Genomic DNA, 24252 nt, shown 5'->3' with positions numbered 1-24252 from the left:
GAATAAAACACGTAAAGAAATTTTAGCTAATTCTCTTTTTTTTACCTGAGCTGCTCTTTACACCGTTAGTTAGACTTTTGCCAGGGTTGTAGCTCGACCTTGAGAGGTCGTCTTTAGAGCCTTGTCCATCTGACAGTCGAGACATTCTGGAACTTTTGTCAGCCTCCTTTTTCTTCAGTGAGGGGCTCCGAGGAGATGAGGTTTGTTTGACAGTCATGGATGACCTCTTGCGCCTCGCTGGAGAAGCCGATTTAGTTTTTCCAGAAGTTTTCTTTAGTCCTTTAGTTTTTGTTTCTTTCTTCAGGGGGCCACTGTCTATTGCCTCTGGGTCAACCATGCACACATCAGGGTGTGGGGGGTGAGGGTAGGGATCCTTGGGCGGTGCTGGAGCAGGGTCAGGACCCCTTGCCACAGTGTGGCGACTTCCTCCACTACTAGCTGTTATTTTATCAATGGGCATGTAGTCTCCATCCTCATCTGAGTCCATGTTTCCCCCACCAGTGGCCGAAGGATATTCCTCTGTGCCTGGGGGGAAATCAGAGTCTGACTGAGAGTTTAGCGATTCGCTTACCGATGTGGGTGGCGTTTCCTCCGTCGCCAGGCCAAAGCCAGCTGACACACCACCAGCTTGTTGAACTGAGCTGCTGTCCCTGCTCTGAGTTGGCTGATGGTGGGGCTGTTTGTGACCTCTTCTTTTAACTGACAAGTCGTGCTCGTCTCCCTCCTGGGACTGGTCACTTCTCAGGCCTTCCTCATCATCTTCTTCGTCACTGCACAGCTGACGCATGGATGGGTTAATAAAGGACGGCGAGAGGTCTGATTTGTTTTGCTTGTACTCTGACGATGTATACCCAGGAGATGTACGACTGGCGTAAGAGGACATGGCTCCAACAGGTGCACATGCGATATCTTGATCGCTGTCATCATCGTCATCATCATCATCATCATCGTCTTGTCCTTGTTGGCTGCACTCTTCAGCGTAGAATGCCGAGTGGAATGGCTGATCAGTTGAAGACAAAGAAAGGGGGCGAGCGGGATGTTCTGGTTCTGTCTCACACTCCTCCTCAAATTCATCCTCATGGCGGTAATGTGGTGGAGAGTCTCCTGGCATCATTCCTATCGTGGTCTTTGGCATCTCCCACTCATGAGAGATTCTATAACTTTCAGTTTTTTCCTTTGGGGCTGATGCTGTTGGTGCACTTGGAATGGTTGGACATGTGCTTACATCTGTGCGGCCATTGTCTTTTTCTGATTCATAGGACTTTAGAGAGGATGACATGTAGCTGCCAAGAACATCAGCTGGTGGACCACTTATTCCTGCACTTGGTGATGGAGCAACGGTTTTATCCGAAAACATCAAGTTAGATGTCAGAGTACTAGAAGGAGCCCTCTGGGTGATTTCCCGCATGTATGCCTCCTCATCTTCTTCTTCGCTACTTTCAGTCTCCTCAAAGTAATGCTTTCCTTCTATCTCAGGCCGAGGTGAAGAAGTGATTCCAAACAATGCAGCATTGGCCGCCTCTTTTTGGACTGTCATTTCAGAAGCCCGATTACTCATTGAGACGTCAAAGCCTTTGGCGGTATCAAACTTGGATACTTCAGACCACTCTGGCTTATAGAAACAATCTGTCTGAGGACCTTTATCAGAAATTCCTCCTTGTATTTTGGTAGGCTCTTTCTTGACCTCTGCAAAAGTAGTGGAAGAAAAGGGTTTGACTTCTTCAAATGGGCTAACAGGTGATGAATGAGCTAAACTGGAGGTAGATTCCACTGTGGTCGTAGGAGTGATCTGTTTCTCTGACACTTCCAGGTAATCGTCTTTTGTGCCAACTGACATGGAGGCTGGAGAATCCATTGTGAAAGAATGCTCTTCCTTAAACGAGGAGTACTCAAACAGAGGCTCTCCTGAGGCAGGTGTTTCAACTTCCTCTCCAAACTGACGACTGGTGGAGAAGGAACCTGACGTAGAAGAGGAATAGCTATAAGCCGATGAGGAGGAATAACCAGCAGCAGTAGTTGGAGCATTGCTATAGCCTATGTCCAGTGAAGTTTTGCCAAAGGGATCAGCAGTTTTCTGTATGTCAAAGTCAGAATCAGATGTGCCGTGTTGAAAATGGCCTCCTGGTGATTTTAAAGTGAAATCATCCTTCTCTTTGGCAGTCGATTCTTTCTCCTTGCCCTCACATTCATACTTGAACCCTGACAAGTAGCCAGAGGAACTCATTGCACCCAAATCAATTGGTTTTGCAATCACTGATGACAGACAGTCCTCCTCATCTTCTTCTTCTTCATCATCATCACTTTTGGGTGAGGCTGGTAATGTGGTGGCAGAGAAACTTTCTTTCGTAACAGAGAAACTGTCCGTCGTGACTGGGAAACTGTCTTTTGCCATGGATAAACTTTCTTCTGTGACAGGGAATCCTTCCTTGGTGTCAGGGAAACTTTTCTTTGCTTCAGGAAAACTTTCCTTCATATCCAGGAAACTTTCTTTTGTAGCAGGGAAACTTTCCATCATATCTGGGAAACTTTCTTTTGTATCAGGGAAACCTCCCTTCGTATCAAGGAAACTTTCCTTCGTATCAGGGAAACTTTCCTTCTTATCTTGGAAACTTTCTTTCGTATCAGGGAAACTTTCCTTCTTATCAGGGAAACTGTCCTTCATATTAGGGAAACTTTCCTTAATATCTTGGAAACTTTCTTTCTTTTCTTCGAACCTTTCCTCTATTTGAGGGAATCCTTTCAAATTAGGGAAACTTTCTTTTGTGATGGCAAAACTGTCTGTCGCAATTGGGAAACTTTCTTCAGTGATGGGTGAACTTTCTTTTGTGACAGAGCAACTTTCTTTTGTGATGGGCTTCCCTTGGCTGTTGAAACCGTATCCCGCCATGGAAACAAGGAATTCAGCTTTATTTTGTTGACGCATTTCACTAACTGGACTTAAATCCTCCTTCTCAGACTTTTCTTTTGCACCCTTTTCCACATCAGAATCAACAGCTTCTTCATCATCCACATCTTCTTCTTCTTCATCGTCCTCCTCCTCTTCCTCTTCCTCAGAATCATCTTGGACATCGTAGTCCTCTTCATCTCTTGCTGTTATCTTTTCCAAGTCAATCTCCAAGCTTCCGTCTCTGTCACTGAAGCTAACTGCGGCAGTTTGGTCAACACCACTTGAATATGAAAAAGGTTTTGAAAATTCTGTTTGTCTGTTGAGAGGATACGAGTCAGAAGCAGATGACAATAAGGTGGAAGAAGCCTCCGGTCTGTCTGCTACAGAGGGAAAACGGGTTGCAACGTGGTATTCAAATGGTTCTTTCTCCTTTTCCTCTGTTTCATACTTTCTCAAGTCGGATGCTAAGTCTGGAATAGGCTCTGGAGATTTTGGCAACTCTCTTTGAAATTGAGCCATGAATCCCTCTTTTTCTGAGACCCTGTGTTTTTCTGGTTCAGGAGACCTGGATGTGTCTAGCACAGGCTTTGGTATGTCTTTCTCTGGCTTGTCTACGGACTCTTGATGGTAATAATCTGAATCGACAGAGCTAGTTTTGCTTCCATAAATATCACTGTATGAGAATGTTTTACCGTGCACATACGGCGTGTCTTGTCTAATGTAGACGGCCTTTTCTTTTATCTCCTTTTCCGGGAACGCAGACATACTGAATTGAACACTCTTTTGTGGGTCGAGTGAAGACATATTTGCTGTCTCCTTGTCATCTTTTGGGGATCCTTCTTTCTTTTGCTCCACTACACCAGACTTTGACTCTAGCACACTGGGGAAACCATCGTTATCTTCTTCCTCCTCATCCTCATCATCTGAGTAAACCACATGAGGTTTCGGTGTCTCTATTCCCTGCGACGCAGGTAGCTTAGCTGTTTCTAAGACCTCAGATTCTGTTAGCTTTGCGTCAGACTTTGCCTCAAACGTAAAATCATCATCCAGGAAACATCCCTCTTTAGCCTCCATTAGCTTAGCTTTCTGTGTTGGCTGTAAATCCTTCTTTTTGTAATAGTCGTCTTCATCATCAGTTTCTTCTTCAGATTCCTCAGAAGCGTCACCGAGAGTCTTGTCAGCTGAGACACCAATAAAGGAAGCGTTATTGGAAATGGTGACAGATTTCTGTTGTTCTTCTTTCATTGATAAGTCGACTTTATCTTCGATCTTGAAGGCTTTTTCTTCAGTGGGAGAGTAGCTGCTACTGGTGGGTACTGACTGTGTGGGTGAGGCCAGTTTCATTGTGCTGTCCTCTGGGCTTAGACATCTTTCCTCACTATCTTGCCTAGAGTGAGATTCTAATCCGAGAGAGAAAGATGAAGGTGGTGAAGGTGGTTTTAATTCTTCTGTGATGCTGGCCGAAGGCAGGCTTTTGCTTGCAGTCACTGTAGGTTCGTAAAGAGGAGGAGAAACTGCTTGTGATTTATATTTCTCCTGAAGCAACAAAGAGGCTGCATGTTCATAGCCTTCCTGGAGTTTACCCAGAGGGATGTCTACATTTGGAGTCTGGTCTTCATCCTCATCTTCATCCTCATCTTCGTCTTCATGGAATTCCTTCATTTTCGAGTCACCCTCCATATCTGGAATATTGGGCTGGTACTCATCCGGTGATGGAGACTTGAAGCATTTATCATCCTCCAGAGATGAGGTTGGTGAAATGGTACCGGCAGAATGAAGATATTCTTTTCCTTGTGCAACTTCAGCGCGTAAAGGCATGTTGCTGTTGGTGTCGAGCATGAGGGAGCTTCTTCCCACGTCCTCCGTCTGAGGTGCTGTCACCGAGGCTATGGACTGGTCTTCGGCAACGGATGTAGCAAAGGATGAGAGTTTGTCGTATTCTGTGATGGATGTTGCAGACGAGATGTGTTCCTCCTCTGCAAGAGGCGCAGCGATTATAGCAGGGTATGGTGCCAGCTCAGTAGCAGGACCTCCTACAAAAATCTTGGGTTTAACATCGGCAATGTCAGACATCGCAGAAGTCTTCATCTCCTTTATACCATGCATGGACTCGAATGTGCCCGGTATGTCAGGGACAGAGATGTCATCATATCGCAGTTGAGGTATCTTATCTTCAGGTTCCTCGTTGATCTCCTCATCGGAAATGGTCTGTTCGGTCTCAGAGTAGCCAGGGATGGTTTCATCCTGGATGAAGGAGAATTGCTCAGAGGCAGAAGCTGCTGGCGCTGTGGTTGCTGTCACTTGCTTTTGCTCAGTTTGTTTATCCTCTGAATCCTTCCCTACTTTCTCCTTCTTTTTGTCTTCATCTTTGTACATCAGCACCTCGTCATCCTCTGTTCCTTCCAGGTCAGCTTTTTCAATGACATCGCCTTCCTCCTCAGAGCTGTCACTCTTCCTTGACCTGTCCTTCGAATCATATTTCTCATACTTTTCCATCTTCTCTTCCTCATGCTTTTTGTCAAAGCCAGATGTGGCTTCCTCTGTCTCAAAGATGGGAACTGGTTCTGCGACTTCTTTGGTGGGGCTGCCAGTCTTATCGAGGGGAGATTGTGGTGAAATAGGTTGAGTGTCTACAGCTGATACCGTTGTCTTCTCATCATGAATCAAAATTGAAGAGACAGCTGGTTCTTTTTGCACTTCACTGCCTTGGGTCTGCTCAGATTGAAGAGGCTTTGCCTTACATTTGGAAACCTCTTCCTGCTTAAGTGCCTCAAAGTCTTCAGTGAGGTCCTCAGGGGAGGAAACAATTGACCTGTCAGCCAAAGCTGCAGCTGCAACTTCTTCCAAAATATTTTTTGCAACTGGCTTTTCATCAGAAACTTCCTTTTTGGGGAGTTTATTCTTGTCTGACTTGGGTTTTGTCTGACTCTTAGCCTTGCTTAGAGTCTTCCTCACTTCTGGGGTGAGTGGTTTCAGTTCAGGTTTTGTCATTTTTCTCAACTCGGGTTTACTCGGGTCCTTCTTTTTTATTTCCTTGGCTTTCAATTCTTTTTTCTCCTCCTTCCGGATGTTTTCATCCTTCTTTACGTCACGTTTTTCTTTCTTGATTTCTTTCTTTTCCTTGTCCTTCTTCTCATCCATCTTTGAGCTCTTGATCACCTTTTTCTTTTTCTCTGTCTTTCCAGCTGCAGGCGCCGCCTCACTGTTCTTCTGTTGCTTTGTCGCTTTTAGATTTTCAGGTTTGGGTTTCTTCTCTTTCTCTTCCTTTTTCTCTACTTTCTCCTCTTTAGTTGACTCGTTTTTTTTGTCTTCCTCCTGCCCGATGACCTCCTTTTTCGTGGTTTTAGTGTGAGGTTTGGGTGACGACTTAAGGCTCTCTTTGCTGTCAGTTCTTGATCTTATCTTTGTCTGTTTGATGATCGATGGCGGGACACCAGATGATATGTCCTTTTGAGTTGCTACAGGGTATCGCAGGAAATCTAAGTGTTTCAGCTTCTCAAGCCCTTCAAATATTTTATTCTGTGGTGCATTTCCAGGAAATAGCACCCTGACTATCTTCTCTGTGGGACGATGAGGAATCCAAACAATCAAAGCTGTGACGGATGTTAAATATGGAACAGATATTTCTCCTTCCTTCCCGTTGGACATTGTGATTCCTGTCTTGGCTTTGCTATTTCCAGCCCATTTCTGCATTAAAAACTGCATCTCTTTGCTTTCTTTCACAGGATTCAACACATACATGTCCAGCTTTCCCACACCCAGTTTGTGGAACAGTGTGATTGGCTCGACAGTGTTGCTCACGACCCTGTGAAGAGGTTCTGGTGTGATTCCGAGCTTGTTCAGGTACTGAAGCGTAAGCGATGCCTCCTCAATACTTCGTTTTACTTTAAGAGTGGACTCTGGCATTCTGAGCTTCTCTGGGACATTGAAGAACACAATTCCCAGCTCAGGGGAGATCAAGTTCTTCATCCAGTCGCCATTGCTGTCGGACCCGGAGCCTTGATTACGCTCCTCTTCCTGTTCTGCAAGTTTCCTCTGGAATAACCCGTTGATGCCCGGCAGGTTGTCGGCCCCGATGTGTGTGAGAAGAACAGAGTCAATCCTGTCTAAGTGGCGGACGAGCTTCCAGAAACAGGCTTTCCGGTCGGATCCACCATCGACCAGGATGTTGAATCCATTGACGGCAAACAACGCCGAGTCGCCTCGTCCTCCAGGGAAGATGTAGCAGCAGGGCTTGGACAATTTCAGAAACCCTCCAGAGGTTGGAGGTTCTAAAAGATCAAAGGGTGACGGCACATCTACTGTCTCTGAGATGTAATCTGTGAACTCTTTTACTCCCTCCATCTCTGGGAGGTAAGGTTCGGGATTGAGGCGGTACTCGAGGAGAAGCTGCTGCTCCTGACTTTGGCCTAAGGAGCTCCAGCCGCCTTCCCCTTGACAGCAGACCGTGAGTTTGGTCGGTTGTCTTGAAGAGAGCTCAGACAAAGAGTCAGTCACCTGAGAAGAAAAGAGAATGTGTCTCACTGACCAATGTCATTAAAGAAAATGGAAATGGGTTGTCTTTGTACCCGAGAGCTAGAGATGATCTTAGAGAAGTGTTCCCAGGTGAAGGGTCCACTTTGCAGAAGTACGTCTCCCTCCTGTTCGCAGCTTTGTCCACTTAATATCAGCAGCTTATAACCAGCGTAGTCAGTGATCAAAGAACTAATCTGGACGGAGGAAGAAACACAATGAAGCTGCTTTTAAATCAAAGTTAAAAAAAATTATAAATCTTAATCATATTCATCTTTTCTTGCTATACTTGTCGTCACACAACTTCAAAATGATCATAAATTCAAAATTGTTGTTTGTCGTAATTGAAATGAAACACGTTAATGTTTTCAGAAAGACTCACCTGTGAAGAAACCGTCTCTTCTGATGGATTCACCAACACCACAGTTTGGAGAACATCACTTTCATACTGCAGAATCCTCTGGCCTGAGAGAAGCAGAAAATAATTGTGATGAAGCTCAATTTTACCAAATTACAGAGATAAGTGACTTAATGACACATGTTTGTAGAGATGCCATTATGTAACTCTAACAGGAAAACCACACACTGCACCAACACGAACAATATCTGTGAAATAATTGATTATAAAGTAACCAAAAGTAATTCAAGATTATCCCATATTAGTTGGATTGAGTACGATTTATTTCTAATGTCTCTACTAATGATGATGAACTACTTCTTTAGAAAGTCAAAAATCCAGTGAAAACTGACTGACTTAATAAAACTAAATGTTAATAACACCTCGTAGAATCCGGAGATCTCCAGTCTATCCAGCAAGACCAGAATAAAAAAGTGACGGACTTGAATACACATGAAATAGATCCTTTTAGCCTCTGCCACTCAAAGAGGGTTCAGGGACAGTATAGTAAAGTCCCTCCTCTTCTGCTCCGGGTCGGTAGATCGATTGATGTGTTTGTGAATCACCAGGGACATGTGTGTGGGTGACTTTTGAAAGCTGTGAAAGGAAAAGAAGATGGTTTTGTTTTGAGGTCTACCCTGGTGGCGAGCTGTGGGTTTGACAGTCAGGTTTGTCAAATTGCTGATGACGAAAAGATATGATGCAATTTATAATCATTTATTTAAAGAGTAACGATCCAGTGAACCCTCACCAGTTATATATATTCAGTATATATCTACATACACTATTGTAGCATTAAGGAAAGAAACAAATAGAAAAATAACTTTCAAAGCACTTGAAGGCAACATTAAAAGGTGTTGGCTTTATAACCTCTGCCAAGGAGGTTACATGACTCTGTCAGCAAAATAACTCAAAAACGGACAAAAAGATGTCAATGAAATGTTGAGGAATTAAAGAGATTAAGCTCCAGTTCTTGATCAACTTGTCTAATGCAGTGAGAGAATTAAACTACATGACTAAAATAAACCTAGAGAAAATAATATTTGCGTGTTTTATTTTTAAAACTCAGTGTGAGTTATCAACACCCTCCTCCTCCACCTTATCCCCTGACTATCCTCCACATATGTTCACATGAGCATCACACTCCCACTTCCACTCATTCAACTCCTGTGGTTTTAACTTAAACCCAGATTAACTTTTTCCTTACAGCCAACCAAAAGAAAAATCTTGTATCAATGGTCTGATTGGCTGTCGCCATGGTGACAGCTCTTTGGCTGATGCTGCAAGCCGAGTTACACTGACCCAGTCTTGGCTAAGGGAGACGCATTGCAGCATTTCTGCGGGAGGGAGGGGAGGGGTCTGCTGCATGATAGTATGCACACAGCATCATATAGGCGAGATCGAGGGCAGCGGCAGTTTGAGCGGTCGGGCAGTTCACAATCTATTTTTAGCATCAAAGATGCTCTCGAATCTTCTTCCTCTATCAACGTTTACCAGCTGATGAAGGTCGTTTGAACCGCCTTGCACAGAGGCGTCAGCGGGGATTAGAGAATAACTTTGACCTTCAGGGGTTATCTGTGAACGAGGGGGAGTTTTACAAATGAGCATTTTTGTACGCCAGTTTTTTTTAAGTAGCTTTGATAACTGCAGTGGAACTGATGGTTGTTAACCGTGGATAATGTCACTCACTTTGAAATATGTTTAATCTTTTTGAACTCAATTTGCATGTTAACTTTCCTTGCTAATCAAGCACACTGATTAAAAGTACGTATTAAAAATGTATTAATAATGTTTTTTATTATTGCTCTTTACTGTACGTACAGTAAATTTACAGAGTATGTTAAATCACTTGTAACACTGTTACTCTTCGGAAGAAGTTTGCAACTGTCTATCATTTAAATATCATGTGAAAAAATGTTCAAAAATTTTGCTTTGCTTAATTTAGAAATACATCTTGTGCTCCTTGGACTACATACTGTATATTTTAAGTATTTAAGGGGTTTTCTTTTACTCAATGATGATTTCAAATAATCTACTTTTTGCTTTGACCAGAGTAACATGTTAGACATGTACTTAAGCAAACTTTAATAAAAAATAAATCAGAATATTTTGAGCCTACTTATGGAAACACATTATACCGATAATAATGATCAGACTTAAGTATTAGCTTTTTGTTCCCTTAAAGATTAGATAGGCTTTATTAGATATACATTTATTAATCCCTCTATAGATCTCCTTCGGCATATTGGGTTTCCAGTTCAAAGCAGACAACGGTTTCATAAAAATAAGAGCCAAAAAAACAATAAAAACAAGTGCAAATAAAAGAACAAAGTGTAAGGGATGACAAAGTGCAAATATAAAGAACATAGTTCAAAGGAAATAATGCAAAGAAAAGGATACAAAGATTAACATAGAATAAGACAATCCTTTCACTACTGCCCCAATTGTATGTAATATTTAGATCATATTATGCTTTTTATATTTTCTGTAATGATTGATAACAGTCCACATGAACCATAAAACCAGAAACTAACACAAAAAGAGTATTTATCTTGTTTTGTAAACACACAAACAAGCTGGAAATTAGCCACTTTGAATAAGAGAATTTACGACATTACACATCATTCCAACAATAATGGTAGATAGAAATTCTATTTGAAAAACAACAGATTAGGCTCTGATGTTGCATCTAATAAATAAGGAGGAATCCAAGAGTTTTTTCTGCACGGCGTCTGTCCTCAGTTGCTTCAAGGTTAGAGTTATTAAAGTCCAGGCAAGAGAAACATGTTCCTCGATCTTCTGACCTAGAGACTGCTAGTCAAGAGAGGAACTGTAAGGTCTCCGACAACTGACCTCCTGGATGATTCAAGGAATTAAACCCGTCTCAAGTGCCTCAGGGTCTTGTTCAGGGGGAAGGATGGAGTGTGAGAGCGACATCTTCATTCTTGAGGACACTGCATAACTCTTTTCTGCTGAAGAAAGAGCTGAGCTTAAAGGCAGGTTCTGATCTCATCCATGGCCATGAGGGTAAATCATATTTCATGATACTGTGTGTTTCCAATTAGAGGTCCGTTTCTTTATGGGTTTAATATACGTATATAATGTCAATAAATCAGAGAACCTTTAGGGCCATGACAAAACAACACAGGTCATTAAACGTCACGCTTCCATTAACTGAACACTTCGGCTCAGACTTAATTATTGAGGACGATGACTCATCCGAAGATATGTAAATCCTTGACAATCACCCTGAAAGCATCGTTAAGCCAAACTTGATAGTTCTTCCTGAAGAAGAGGTCGTGGACATTATCGGTCTCATGCAAGCGGGATGAAAAACTGTGAATCTTCCTCTCCGCTAACAACATAAGTCTAATAGTGAGGGGGTGTCTGCAGCACTTGAAGGAATGAAAAGCCAAGCCGACCCACACACTTGTACACCAGTGCATGATGGGAAGCCTCTGATCTATAAGCAGCAACGTACTCAGTGCCCACACGATGCCAAACAGAAGCATCAGACGATAAAATGCCATCCGTGCCTTTGTTAAATGTCAGTCTTGTGACTTTAACTTGATCCAGCCCATAATAGTCGGATGAAAGCGTTTCCATGATGAAGAAAGACTTCATGAACCTTCCTTCGTCTCCGATTCCTCGTCATGACTTAGCTCAACATTTTGACAGCGACGGCCTTTCCAGGTTGATGAGAGTAAGACTGTTCTCTTGAGCAGGTGAAGGTGACTCATCCAGTAACGCACACTCTTGATACTGATGTCACCTGTATTATTGCATCCCACTAGAAGACAATGGCTGTCAATCAGACTCATCACCTGACCTTCACATGACGCAACAGCACTCATGAATCAGCGCTGGGAAAGTATATCAGGTTAGTTAATGGATTATTTTTAAATCTGTGTTTGCTATAAATTGAGATCACAAGTCACAGTGTGTCTTGTCTTTCTATGACGCTGTTGTGTTATTATTGAATATTATGTTGGTTCACAATGAGGGACCAACTGATCATGTGACAGCATGAACGTGACCTTCTGATTCTCAAAAGAAGGACAGCAAAGCTGTACACTTCTTTTGTTTTCCTCACACTTCTTGTCTTTCTATTACGTGACACCACAACAAATCCCTGTGTTGTGTTTACAACACTGGCAATTCAAGCTTCCGATCCTGATGCTTTAATATAGTCAAAAATATTCACCCGAGCTATTCTGAGAGAAAGCTCCAGAGAAAACAAGCAAACATCTGAACAATTAATGGATTTGTACAACTGGTTCATGGTACGCCTGTGTGGTTGAATCAGTGGAGGTTACTGTGTTAGCCCACTATGACATTTTGAATAATAAAAACAGTTTTTTATTTTACTCACTATTCCCTTGATTCTATCAAGGTTAAAGAATATAATTTGATCTTGAATAGTCTTCTTAAAAAGACTCGACTTTTCTTTTGGTGTGAAATGCTGTTTATAAGAATAGATGTCCAGGTGTTTGTTTGATGAACCTTAAAACTGTCATCAGAGTTGTATTACTCAGAGCCTGTAGTGGATAGAAAGAGTTGATGAGTACCAATCTCTGCCATGGACGACAAAAGGAGGAAGAAGGTTGAGGCTGAAATCAACTTCTAGAAACACCATCATTGCAATAGAATTCTGCTTAGAAATTTAGGTTTGGGGAGTAAAAGGGTGGTGACAGTAAATTTTGTTGACAATTTCTTATGACTACTTTTAAATTTGATTTTATAAATGTCATCAGGATTATTGTGTTGTCAATGTCCTCGGACTGGCATGTGATTTCCCCGGGACATTGACACCAATGACCGATAATAAGAAACAGTTTTTTCTGATTCTCAGTTTGGTGGCTGCCTTTTTGTAAGATCATTATTTGTGTTGGTCTTGAGTTGTCGGTTTGAAAGCCATGGCCAGTCCCCCACATTGATTGATCCGGTGAATTGAATAATCCCAATTTGTTATGTGTTCATTTACAGCACTTTATATAGAACTTATGTCATATTTTTATTCTCTAATGATTTTGACCTGTGGCTTAAATACCGGGGGCACAGAAAGATAAACTATTAGATTTCTGATTTACTTATTATGGTCTGAAAGAAGGGCTATTTTATTTTTTTTAAGATAGGATTTTCTTCAAAATCATGTTAATTTCTTTAAAAAATAAGTAAAAAAGAGAAAATGATTGAAACTTATTGGACCATTTTGTTTCAGAGAAACCAGCCTTAGGCTCCAGCTTATTCAGGGTTATGGTGTTTATATCAGACCGCGAAAATAATGTCAACATTAACAAGGTCCGCAGTGCAAAAAAGAGTTGGGGACCCCTTATTTAGAAGAAATATCAGAGCAATATTCGCCCCTGCTGGTGGAAACTAAACTCAAATACAGAAGAATGTACAAGACTAGAACTGAATCTGTTCAAGTCTTTTACAAACAAATTACTTTATAAAGACGGTTTTTTTTAATATTATGAAACAGTCATTTGATCTCATACAATAATGAATGAAATAAAAAATATAATTGAGATTAAAAAAAATCAGAATAATTACATAAATGAATAATAAGATGAATCTAACTGTCGACGTTCTGCACCGTCTTGTGTGTACAGTATAAATCTGCATGTATTAAAAGAAGATGAACCAAGAAAGCTGTGAGTCAATATTGACCTTTACACCGCCGTGTGTCGCCCACCTCTCTAATGTCACCCCAGGATGCTGTGAACTCAAACACACCTTTTGCTCAGCACGTGCTTTTGCAATTAAAATTTTCCGCTCGGATGGAACAAAATTACAATGCATTTAATGAAGTGGCTCTTTTATCCTAAATGACTTTTCATCAAGCGTTTATTCTTCAGGTGCGACACAGTAGGAATCGTCTCTTGCTAGATGACGTCAATGAGAAATCCTTCAGTTTCCATTTGTTAAACCATTTTCCATCGACTCCCCAAAAAATATTCCTGAGCTTGACTCTGGTTGTTTTGTGCTTCTCAGGTTGTTTTAGATCAACTGTTCCCAGGGGAAATCTAAGATATTGATTGGGACTAAATTGTCCCATTAATTTATGCATTGAAATATAAATTAAATTGTTGAGATAAAGAGACGACAGTAGCGTCCACGTGTAAAACACTTCTCCCTCAAAGTTATTTTCTTTATTATAACCACAGCTTGAAGTTGATGAGAGTTCACCTCTTGATTTGATTTCTCGTAAATACATTTTATATTAAAATAATATAATATTTGGATTCTGTTTTTTGTAAAGTCCAATTACAACTATATAAGAAATAAAGGTCAATTATTTATGGTTCAACGATAATTATGATATGTGACTAGTATTGTAACTCAAAAAGGTATCAAAATTGGTTATCGTAGTTAGATATTATTTTTAAATTATTTTTTCATAGGTTGTTTTTGCATTTTTCTTGATGGTAAAATGTTGGGTTTTTTTTCTAAAATTTGTGGTATTGGTATCAAGTTGATTGTTTTACAACACTTTAAGTCATTCAGTCTGTTTTTTAAATACTAATGTCTTGACTACTATCCCAGCTATTCAGGGTGAGAGGCAGATGACTGGGCAAAAACAGACAGACAACCACTTACACACTTTTTTTAAGTGTCATATATTTGGATTAATTAATCTGAAGTTCCCAGAAGCCCACACGTGTACATTCATGAGACCATCTTCATTATTAGGTTTTTAAAGCTGCAGAACGCAAGATTATTTCCTTTTTTCCCTTCATTCTTTGTAAGAACCTTCAGTCTCTTATTTTAATGGTGCTTTTCACAAAGCAACTTTGTCGGGGGCGAGACCCAGAGATTCATTACGTGACCACGAAAATGCTTTAATTCAATTGGAGGCTGTAGTTACATTTGTTTGCATTGATTTCTATCATGTGTGAAGTACTTTGATTTTTAGAAGCTTCCAGAAGGAGATTAACCAACACAACAAGAGCTTCTCTCTGGTGTGTGACAGCGGGGCTGGGGACAATTCAGTTTTCAAGACAATGCATTAACACTGTTCAAACACTGCCAGCAACAAATGCAGTGTCTTTCATCAAGTGTATATTTAAACTCTGATTTTAATCAATTGTTAAGAATAAAGTACGACGTAGGTTTTACTATTTAGTGTTCAAATTTAAATCACATTTATTCAAGCATATTCAGATCGCCCTCGTGTGAGACTCTCGTGTGAGTCTCTCATTTAATGCACCACCAGCAGACAGTCGGCCGCCACACTGAAACCAAACCAGTACTTTCATCCCTGGCAGTTACTGGACATCCTGAGATTCCACACCCTCCCTGATCCTGCCGACCTCAGCATTCTGTCTCTGATACATGATCGGAGCTCAGAGAGCAGACTGCAAATAACAGGATTTTTAATTCATGATTTCGTACACATTTACTAATTCATTTTAACTGTGACCGATTTTCAATATTAAAAAAGTAATTTCAATTCAGATTTCTGACCCTTCATGACAACAATGGTGTCTATAGTGTATAACAAGAAACACAACAGTGTCCATGCATTATCGTACTGCTTGATGGATCAACATCATCCTATATAGTGAGAAGAAATAAGGAAAAGGACGCTACCGATGGACAAAATAAATCAGCATTATCCTAATTTAATGAGGAACTTATTTCCAATAATAATCTCTTAAATATGGATTGATCAATTATCACCTGAGAATATGAGTCCCAGCTACACAGGGAGAGGGGCAGACACCACACAACTCACCCCCACAAACAATCTGCAGTCGTTAATAACCTTTTAAGTAATTTTCCAGTATGTAAGGAAACCAGAGGACCCACACAAGTAAAGGAAGAAAATGGAAACCTCACACAGGAGCGAGATTCTCAAAGATTTATATTTCCGACCTGTGGCATTAACGACTACGCCAACCTCACTCATTTGTCATTGACTTAACTCAGATTAAATGTTTCTTGTCAGTCCCATAAACAATTAACCTCACCCACACACACGTCAGGATTAAACCCACCGGCTGCTCTAGTTTCACGTCATTTTTTGTCTCGCCTGTTGCATCATTCCAGGGTTATTTAGAGGCTGGACCATAATCCTTGCTGCCCTAACCCTTTTTAAAAAGGCTGCGATGACCCGACAGCGTTAGATCTCGAGGGGTCTCCAGCTGTGGCCTTCAGGTCAGAAGTGGCTGGCTTTTTTTTTTCCGGACCAACAAATCAGGTCACCTCAATTTGCCAAACTGAAATGAGAGCAGCAGGGAAATAATAACAAGTGAGTGGCAATGTAGGGATTTTTTTGTATTGAAGAAAATTCGCACAGAAACATCTAGAATAGACTTGACGCTCCTCACTGGCACAGCTCATGTTGGTACTACCTTACAATGCAAGTGAATAGATCAAGGCTCTACTCAGAGTCTTGGATGATTGAGCTCCTTGCTATAATATAGCAGTTGTGGAGTCTCTTTAATCCTTCACGATCTAAACAAATCCAACACAAATACATTTAAAAAAAAACTCAAGACTTCTATATTAATATGTTCTTTATAGTTTTATAAACCCACCTTTAGGAGCCATCTTAAAACATATCAACTCACCACCAGATGTCACTCGTATCCTAATACACATTTGTGTATTCAGACTTTTACATGCTTTAGAAATACATTACTGTCTATTTTTAAAAGCTGTTGTTTTATTTTTATTTTTCATTGTACCCTTTAACAGCAAATTCCAATTGTATATATTGATTATATATAATTGAAATTGTATATATATATATATATATACTTATTTTGTATACATCCAGTATATATATATAAAAATAAAATAAATAAAATAGTTATCAGTTAAACACAGTTTAGAAATTGAGATTAATTCCTCGGATTAATTCTCTCCCTTTCCCATAATTTCTGTTGCATTTCTACATCTTTTCTACGTTTCTTCTCGGGTTATATCGCGTACAAACATGTTGTCACGTCAATCAAAACATCAAGATATTAACTTTGTGAACGTTATTCGTAATAAAAACGACAATGACGTGACGCGATCATGTTGACAACGTTTCCGCACGTTTCTTAAATGACAATACCTTTAAATGACGATTTAAATGACGTCAAATCCATTTTAAAATCTAGATATTGGAGGCTGATAAAAACTACTCACATCATGTCATTCACGTCCTCTGCGAAGATGAGACGAGAAATCCAGACGAATGGAACCAGACTCAACCTTCCACCACCATCTGCTCCAGATTAACGCTCTTACGAAACAAGTCACTCTATCTCTCCAGCAAACGTGTTTGTTTTTTTTCTTCTCCAACAAAAACGGTCGATGAATGCGGGTCTGGATGGAACCGAGACGGTGGAGAGTCTCACCGTCCTTCAGTGGACGCGGAGCAGCGGAGGGCGGGGCTGGGATGCTGCTGAGGATGAGGAGGATGAGGATGAAGGCTCGGCCTGATGCTGCTGAACGGGTGCTGATGCATTCAGGAACACGTCGTAAAATTCAATATTGCAATCGAGATTTCTTTTATTTGGTTACAAGTGTATTTCTGGGTTATTCATGGACCATCCTTTAGTAGTAGCATTTGACCACAAATCTTTCCTTCAAATGAATTTTCGATGGATTTCGTTTAACTATTTATACTAGTCCTACCTGTTGATGCTCATTTTAAAAAAACAACAAAAAAAAACAACATTTTTTGACAACCAGAACCAGCCCATTTAAGCCCGCTGTTATAACATCAGAAATAAAATGTAATCAGTAAGTTGGTAAGTAAGTAATTTTTTTATTTATATAGCGCTTTTCCAGACCAGGGTCACAAAGCGCTTAAACAATCAAAACAATATTCAATAAAGTATATACTTTAAAGGTCAAGATAAAACTGATAACACAACAGGAGTTCCAGAAAATCAAGGAATAGCCTGAACAAATAAAAACGTCTTAAGATGTTCCTTGAAGTAAATGCAGTTCTAACACAACATCTCTTATCTAACTTAACTTACTTACTGATGACAAGCTCCAGGTCTCTATTGAAGGAAATACCTTTTTTTTGTTTTTGTTTCTACACCAACTAGATCAGCTCTTCTTCACCGTGTTGCTTCATCTCAGCCACGAGAGCTGTGAAGTTAAATCTAGCACCGAGATGACCAACATGATCTGCATGCAGATGTATCATCTCTGGGACTTTTCCAGCCGCCGTGACTCAAGCAGCTGCTGCCGCGAAACAGGAAGACACCAAAATAGACTCGAGATCCAAAGACCGACTCTCAAGTTTGGATCTTTTGTTGAAAGAGAAAACGCTGAATCAGAGATGGCAATGTTATTTTAACTCCCTTTGGTCTCTTAAAATAAAACATCTTTTGGTTCTCAGCTTTGATCCAGGAATAGGTTTGCTTTAGATTTTAATTCATTTGTTGTTTCGTTCTTGTATTTATCATCTAATTAATGTGGTTTTATACGTTAATATATATGAAGAAAAGATCATTATCACTAGACTATCAAGTTATTAATATGTTCCTATTGCTGATATCTGTAATTCATTGATTCAGATTTTTCAGCTCTGCCTTCATGTAACTATGACTAAGGTGTCAAATGTTGGTTTTTCTAATAAAGGCTGTATGTTGAGCCGCAGGCCTGTTTAATTATGGCGTGTTGGTGTCCATTAGTGCTTGCAGTTGTAATTTCATCCCGAAAAAAAAGGAGAAGCGTTTATCATGATATCAGCGAACCATGTCCGACAGCTGCTGCTCGCCGCCTGGACAGCAGCGACTGCACCCTTTTCTCCAGACGAGCCTCTTCTCTTACCTCTGGAAGTCTGTGCCTCGCCGGAAACCCTCCCATCATGACATCATTTACAGTTCTCACACACACCTCAGCCCACAGCAGCTGCTGGAGCTTTTTTCTCGCTTCTCTTGTCTATGCACGGCCGTGCAAATGTCATCAGGCTCTCGGTCTTCAGCACCTCGGCGAGATCGTCTCTGAGCTTCTCTGTAAACATGTCACTGCAGATTTACGTACCGAGGGGAGGTTTAATGGTCGGTTAGTACAAGGTGACAGGAGTGACCCGGAGAAATATGGTGGGCCTAAATGAGTTGTCTCCGCAGGTTGGCTTAGTTCCCCTCAGAGACAGGCGTCGTCATCTGACAGAGACTCAGAGTAGAGCTGGTGAGAAGTTCTGGACGTGACAGGAGACTATAGAAGGAGACATGTCGGAGAGACTGTACCCAGGAATGTCACGGCGGTCTAGGGAGGAGCTTGACGATGTAGCTTCATTAAATTTGTTTTTTTAATTCTTGAAACATCATTGTTTACACATGAACCATATACGTTTATATAGTAACCCTATAAGTTTACTGTACTATATAAGCAGCTTTCATGTCTTTTAATCTCATCCCAACAGCTGCACCATTTATTAACACTAATAAGATCAAACCCTTGAGTGTGTTCAGGCCAGTTCAGGACCAAATATATTTTCATGTATTCATGGCACACATTCATTTTAAATCACATGCCCTGAGACGTAAATCCAAATATGTTAATTCCACAATGATTGTGCTATTAGCGCCTGAAACTAGCTGTCACCTCTGGTTTGTTCTTTTCGCTTCTGTCCACGAATTTGTTGCCATGGAGACCGTCATGTGTGCCAGAACATTGATCACGGGGCGAAACGACACAGCAGCGACGCTGCTGTGCACATGATTGTCGCACCTGACAATCAGTTGTCCGAAATGATTTCTTCTTCATGTGTTCCTCCTCCCACGGTCCTGTCCGGACTTTATTTCCCTCACGTGCCTCACCTGTGTTCTGTCTTTTCCTGGTTTATTACTCTTTCCTCTACGACTGTCCTGCGGTCTGTGTTGATTGAAATCACCAATAACGATGGAGCTCCTGTTCAACACATCATAACTTCTTTCACTGTAGATATGAAGCACTGTTGGAGCGCGGTGGAGACTCACATATGTCTATAGGGAACTGCAAGAACAGGTCAAAAAGTGAACAAGGATCTGACAGGACTGACAGAAAACTTGCAAAATCTATATCTGTAAATACAAACATGTTTATTGAAAGATTCCCCAAACAAAGAAGGAGCACGTTGTAATGTTGAACCGAATTAACTGTTGACTATCATTCTTTACATTCAAAAAGAAATGTTTTATAAGCCTTTTTTAGCAAAGTGCTTGTTTTAGCCCCAGTTTTCAAAGTCTTCTCATTCGCCGTTTATTATCTCCACTCTGTATTCAAACTTCTGACTCAAAAACCTTTGAAAATGTGTTCAAATGCTTTTATTATTATAGTAGACATCAAAAAAAGTCTGTTAGGATTTTCTTTTTACTTAAATAAAAAATATTAATTATATTATTGTCACCATTTCATCTTGCTACATGTCGTTGCACTACCTAATTGACATCAGAATATATATATTTTTTTTATTTATAACCATTACATTTGTCAATGTTTGCTCACCAAGTTCTCAGAAAAGAAGAAACACTGACAGGTTCATCTCCGAAGGCAAAACAAGTCACAATTAAACTTTTAAACTGTGGATGCCTTTGTACTGTGAAAGAAAAACAGAGTTCTAAGAGGAAACCCCTGCAAACATGGGGAGGAAAAACAAACTCCACCCAGGAAGAATCCAACTACTTCACTGCTGAGCTGCTTTTATTTTCCATCCTTTTAAGAGTGGACCATTAAATATACAACATCAATGTTTCTAGACAGCCTATTGTGCTGCTTCTACATTTAGGAACAATAATTCACCCTATAATCCTGAATCTGACCCGCTCACAGTACTTAACCACCTTCAAAATATTTGAATTATTCCTTTATTTCTCATTAATACTTGTCAACTGTTGGTCTAGGCTGGTGCCTCCATTCACACCCAGCCAACCATACATCAAGTTTCTTTTTAGAATTCAAATTGTTTTACAATAACTGCTTATAAAACCAACATGTCATTATTATCCCTTCTCCAGTCAAGGGCACACATCTCACTGCTGACCGTCCAGCTCGTATTACAGTCATTGAACGCCGATCCTTCAGTGAAAGTGTGTGCGATGGCGATGTCAGCGGAGCAGCAGATGGACGGTCCTGAATGCTGGAGATGCTGAGGGTCAGATCAATGGCGTCTACTGAATTATTGATCGCCGCGCTTTCTCTCCGGTGCACCCCAAACAAGGGTATGTGACTCGTGCCAGAAAATCTGCGAGGCATGCCATTAAATTTTCAAGCTGAAGCCTCTGACACAGATTGTGTTCCTCCTGCAGGGCTTATCAATCAGATCCAAGCTTTCTGGTGTGACCTCCTGTTGAAGGATCTCGGTGATCGCTCGTCGTGTCTGAGGCGCCCGGATCAATATAGACACTGTGAACGAAGTGAAGTGGTGAAAAAACTAATAACCAGGGCTCCCGACCCTATCAACCATTTGAGACCCCGGAGAGAGATGAAAGGATGGTACTACATGAGTTAGAGTTAGAGTAAATCTGCTGACAGTGCAACATTAGATTACTGCTCCTGGCTGCATCTCAATTGAAGCCATCATTTACGACCGTTTGTCTTGCTGCTCCACCATCAACCAACACAACAGTTTTCTAAATATATATCACATATATATGTCGTTTTGACAAAAAAAACATAAGTAAGTGAAATATCTCATTGATTCTGTTCAAGTTGCGACACAAGAGCATCGATTACTGAAGGTCTTCAGTCCACAAAGACACAGCCCGGTGCGTCACTAACAGAGACAGAGTGATGGATGTGTTTCGCTCCCTGATGCACTCACACTACACACACAATCCATGACGTCACAAACTTTACTATGTGTCAATAGTGCTGCACGTCCCCTCTAAGAACAGGAAGTCTGTAGGGATTTGAAGAACAGTCGATCCCTACAGAGAGATTAATCTGTAAATCTGCAGCCTTCAATTCGTTATCACTAACTTTAATCATGTATTTAGGATTCATGCCAAATCTCTTTAGGCATTACACATTTATAACTTTAAAATAATTACTTTAAGATAAATGCATACAATTTCAGTTTTAAAAACAGAAGTCAAAGATAAAAATCCAACAAAGATTGAAGGTTCCCTATTAATACCCGGACTAGTGCAAGGATGCACTGCATTGGTTAGAGATCGTGAGACAGTTCGCATTAGAAAAAAGAAAAAGTAAATCTTATTAAAACCATCCTCTGTCCACTGAAAGACTTCCTCCTTTAACCTGGTATAAGATCATGTTAAATCCTTATGTTAAGGGCGAGTCTTCCGCTTCCTACTTGAGAACATAATTGCGAGGCAACAGTTTTGTTAAATCTCAGCTTTTGACTGATGTTTATTTATTTCTCTGGATATTCAGAATGAAATGGATCTAATACAGAAACAGACAGTTCTATTGACAAGTGTGAAACGTCATTTTTTGTACATCTGTCAGGGTCAATCAAAGCCATGACTATAGATGAATGAATAAAAATATGTCTTATTAGTGGAGAAATAAATTCAAAGATCTAGAAAAATTGAAATGAAAATGTTTTTATCTAAAGCCTGGTGGCCAACTCAGGCACATTCCAATAATACATCAATGTTCACCGAATACTAAATCATCAATAGCCCATGTTGACCAGGGCCGGGTCTAGACAGGCATGTATGAGGGGGCAGCCACAAATCTTGAGGGGGCATTGTGCCAGGCCCCCTCTTGCCCCTGCCTAGACCCGGCCCTGATGTTGACCTGCTGTTTTGAAAGCATTTTTTTTAGATAGCAGAGAATGATTATCAGTGATTACTTGTTAAATGTGAAGGGATGTTTTTGCTTCTGAGAAAAATACATTTTTAATCTAAATTGGTGTTAAGAAAATAATATTGTAGTTTGATTTTCTTCTAAAATAGGTGTCTTGAACTTTAAATTGTGAACACTAATGCATTTAAATTTAAAATGAGTGTATTGAATTAAAATAGTAATGAATAAAAATAATAATGATTAATACTCAGAGTAAGAGAAAAACTAGTGTTTTATCAATTATTGTCAGCAGAGACTTTTGGTTATTTTTCTGAAACACATAACATTATTTTCTTCATGGTTTCACCAGGAATTCATGTGGATTTCAGGCAAATGGCCAAATACGGACTTGGACTGCACCTTGTCTGATTTGAAGCAAAAAAGTTTAATTAGTTACATAATATACAGGAAGTACCTTTAGATAAAAAAAAGAAGAAATGTTCTTGTTTGTCAACAGTTGGATTCTTACTTTAATTTCTAATATTATTACAATTATTTATGTGCCAGGATTACATCTGAAACTTGAGACTTTGTACAGTACATAGACTGGTTTTCATTTGAAAATCCGTATTTAAACTTTTATCATTTGAATAAGAAGCTGCTCAAGTCTTTTGCCGACAGTCCTACCTGAGTAGATCCAGTGAAACAGGTTAAATAAGGTGAATGTGAATGAAAATGTTGCGATGTAAAAGGAAATGAATGTCCTCGGGTCTCTGGAGTTTATTTTAGAATTGAGCTGTAGTCATAGCTACTGACTTGCATGAACACATCTCTGCTGTTTGAGTAGAACATCATTCTCTAAAAAACCTCAACCCCTCAATGAAGACATCTTAAAAACAAGATCATTAAATTTCATGTTTAATCTCCTGTTGGATATTACCTTAAACACACAGCTCTAAGCATAAAAGACACATTTGATACTCATAAATTCCTCAAAACGTTTGGCTCTAAAAACAGTAGAATAGTAAAGAATTTCACCTTTAAATCAAATCATATTTAGCAGTTTAATATTTCACGGTGGAAGAATGACGAACAATAAATGCCTGTTGTTTCATGTGTAGGTTGGAGTTTTCAGTGTGTTGTGGCCCTGTCAGCCATGATGACTGTGCACTCCTCCACCAGCTGCTCATAAGTATTCAGGTCACACACATGGTGGAGAGAATATTTACACTCCGGGTCGTTCCTTCTGCAGAACTAAATCCAGCTATGGATTTTCCTTGAGTGTAAATGGGAAGGATCTGAAGACCAGCTCAAGCCCGCGGGCTATCAGAGCATGAAAGGAGAAACAGAACCAATCATCTGATCTTTAATTAGAAGGCGCAAACCCTTTAAAAAAAAAACAATCAATTTTCCAATATGCACCTGAACACACCACCAGCTGAACAAGTGATATACTGCCCAGGCGGGTGACAATCACTGCCATAATGCACTGCAACGGTTCGTGTTACTCCTGGTCGTCGGCTTAAGAAAAACAAAACAACTCCAGACCTTCTTGAATAATTGTGCAAATCGTTTGTTTACTCGCAACAGTTGCAACACGCTCTCTGGCGATAAATACACCACCTCCAGTCCTCCTCCGCGCCCGACTATTGATCGTGGAATACATTCGCTTTCAACAGATCTTTAGTAGGAAGACACCAACAAGAAAGACTCACTTAAAAGAATGAAAAACATGGCATGACATGAGCCTGTGTGTTCTTGTTTT

General features: G+C 40.3%; 1 protein-coding gene across 1 annotated transcript in view; it reads right to left on the bottom strand.

Annotated features, from left to right (window-relative positions):
- Positions 1 to 24252, bottom strand: part of map1aa (microtubule-associated protein 1Aa) — a 30063-nt gene that overhangs the window by 3030 nt on the left and 2781 nt on the right. The window contains exons 3-5 of the mRNA XM_087794378.1: positions 7782 to 7864; positions 7456 to 7596; positions 46 to 7384 (exon numbers count right to left, since the gene is read on the bottom strand). Of these exons, the coding sequence (XP_087650504.1) occupies positions 46 to 7384; positions 7456 to 7596; positions 7782 to 7864 (7563 nt within the window). The remainder of the gene's footprint in view (positions 1 to 45; positions 7385 to 7455; positions 7597 to 7781; positions 7865 to 24252) is intronic.

The sequence above is a fragment of the Callionymus lyra genome, chromosome 6 (assembly GCF_982586985.1).
Source record: "Callionymus lyra chromosome 6, fCalLyr1.hap1.1, whole genome shotgun sequence".
In the NCBI taxonomy this organism is placed as follows: domain Eukaryota; kingdom Metazoa; phylum Chordata; class Actinopteri; order Syngnathiformes; family Callionymidae; genus Callionymus; species Callionymus lyra.
This window is presented reverse-complemented; position numbering and strand designations above follow the sequence as displayed.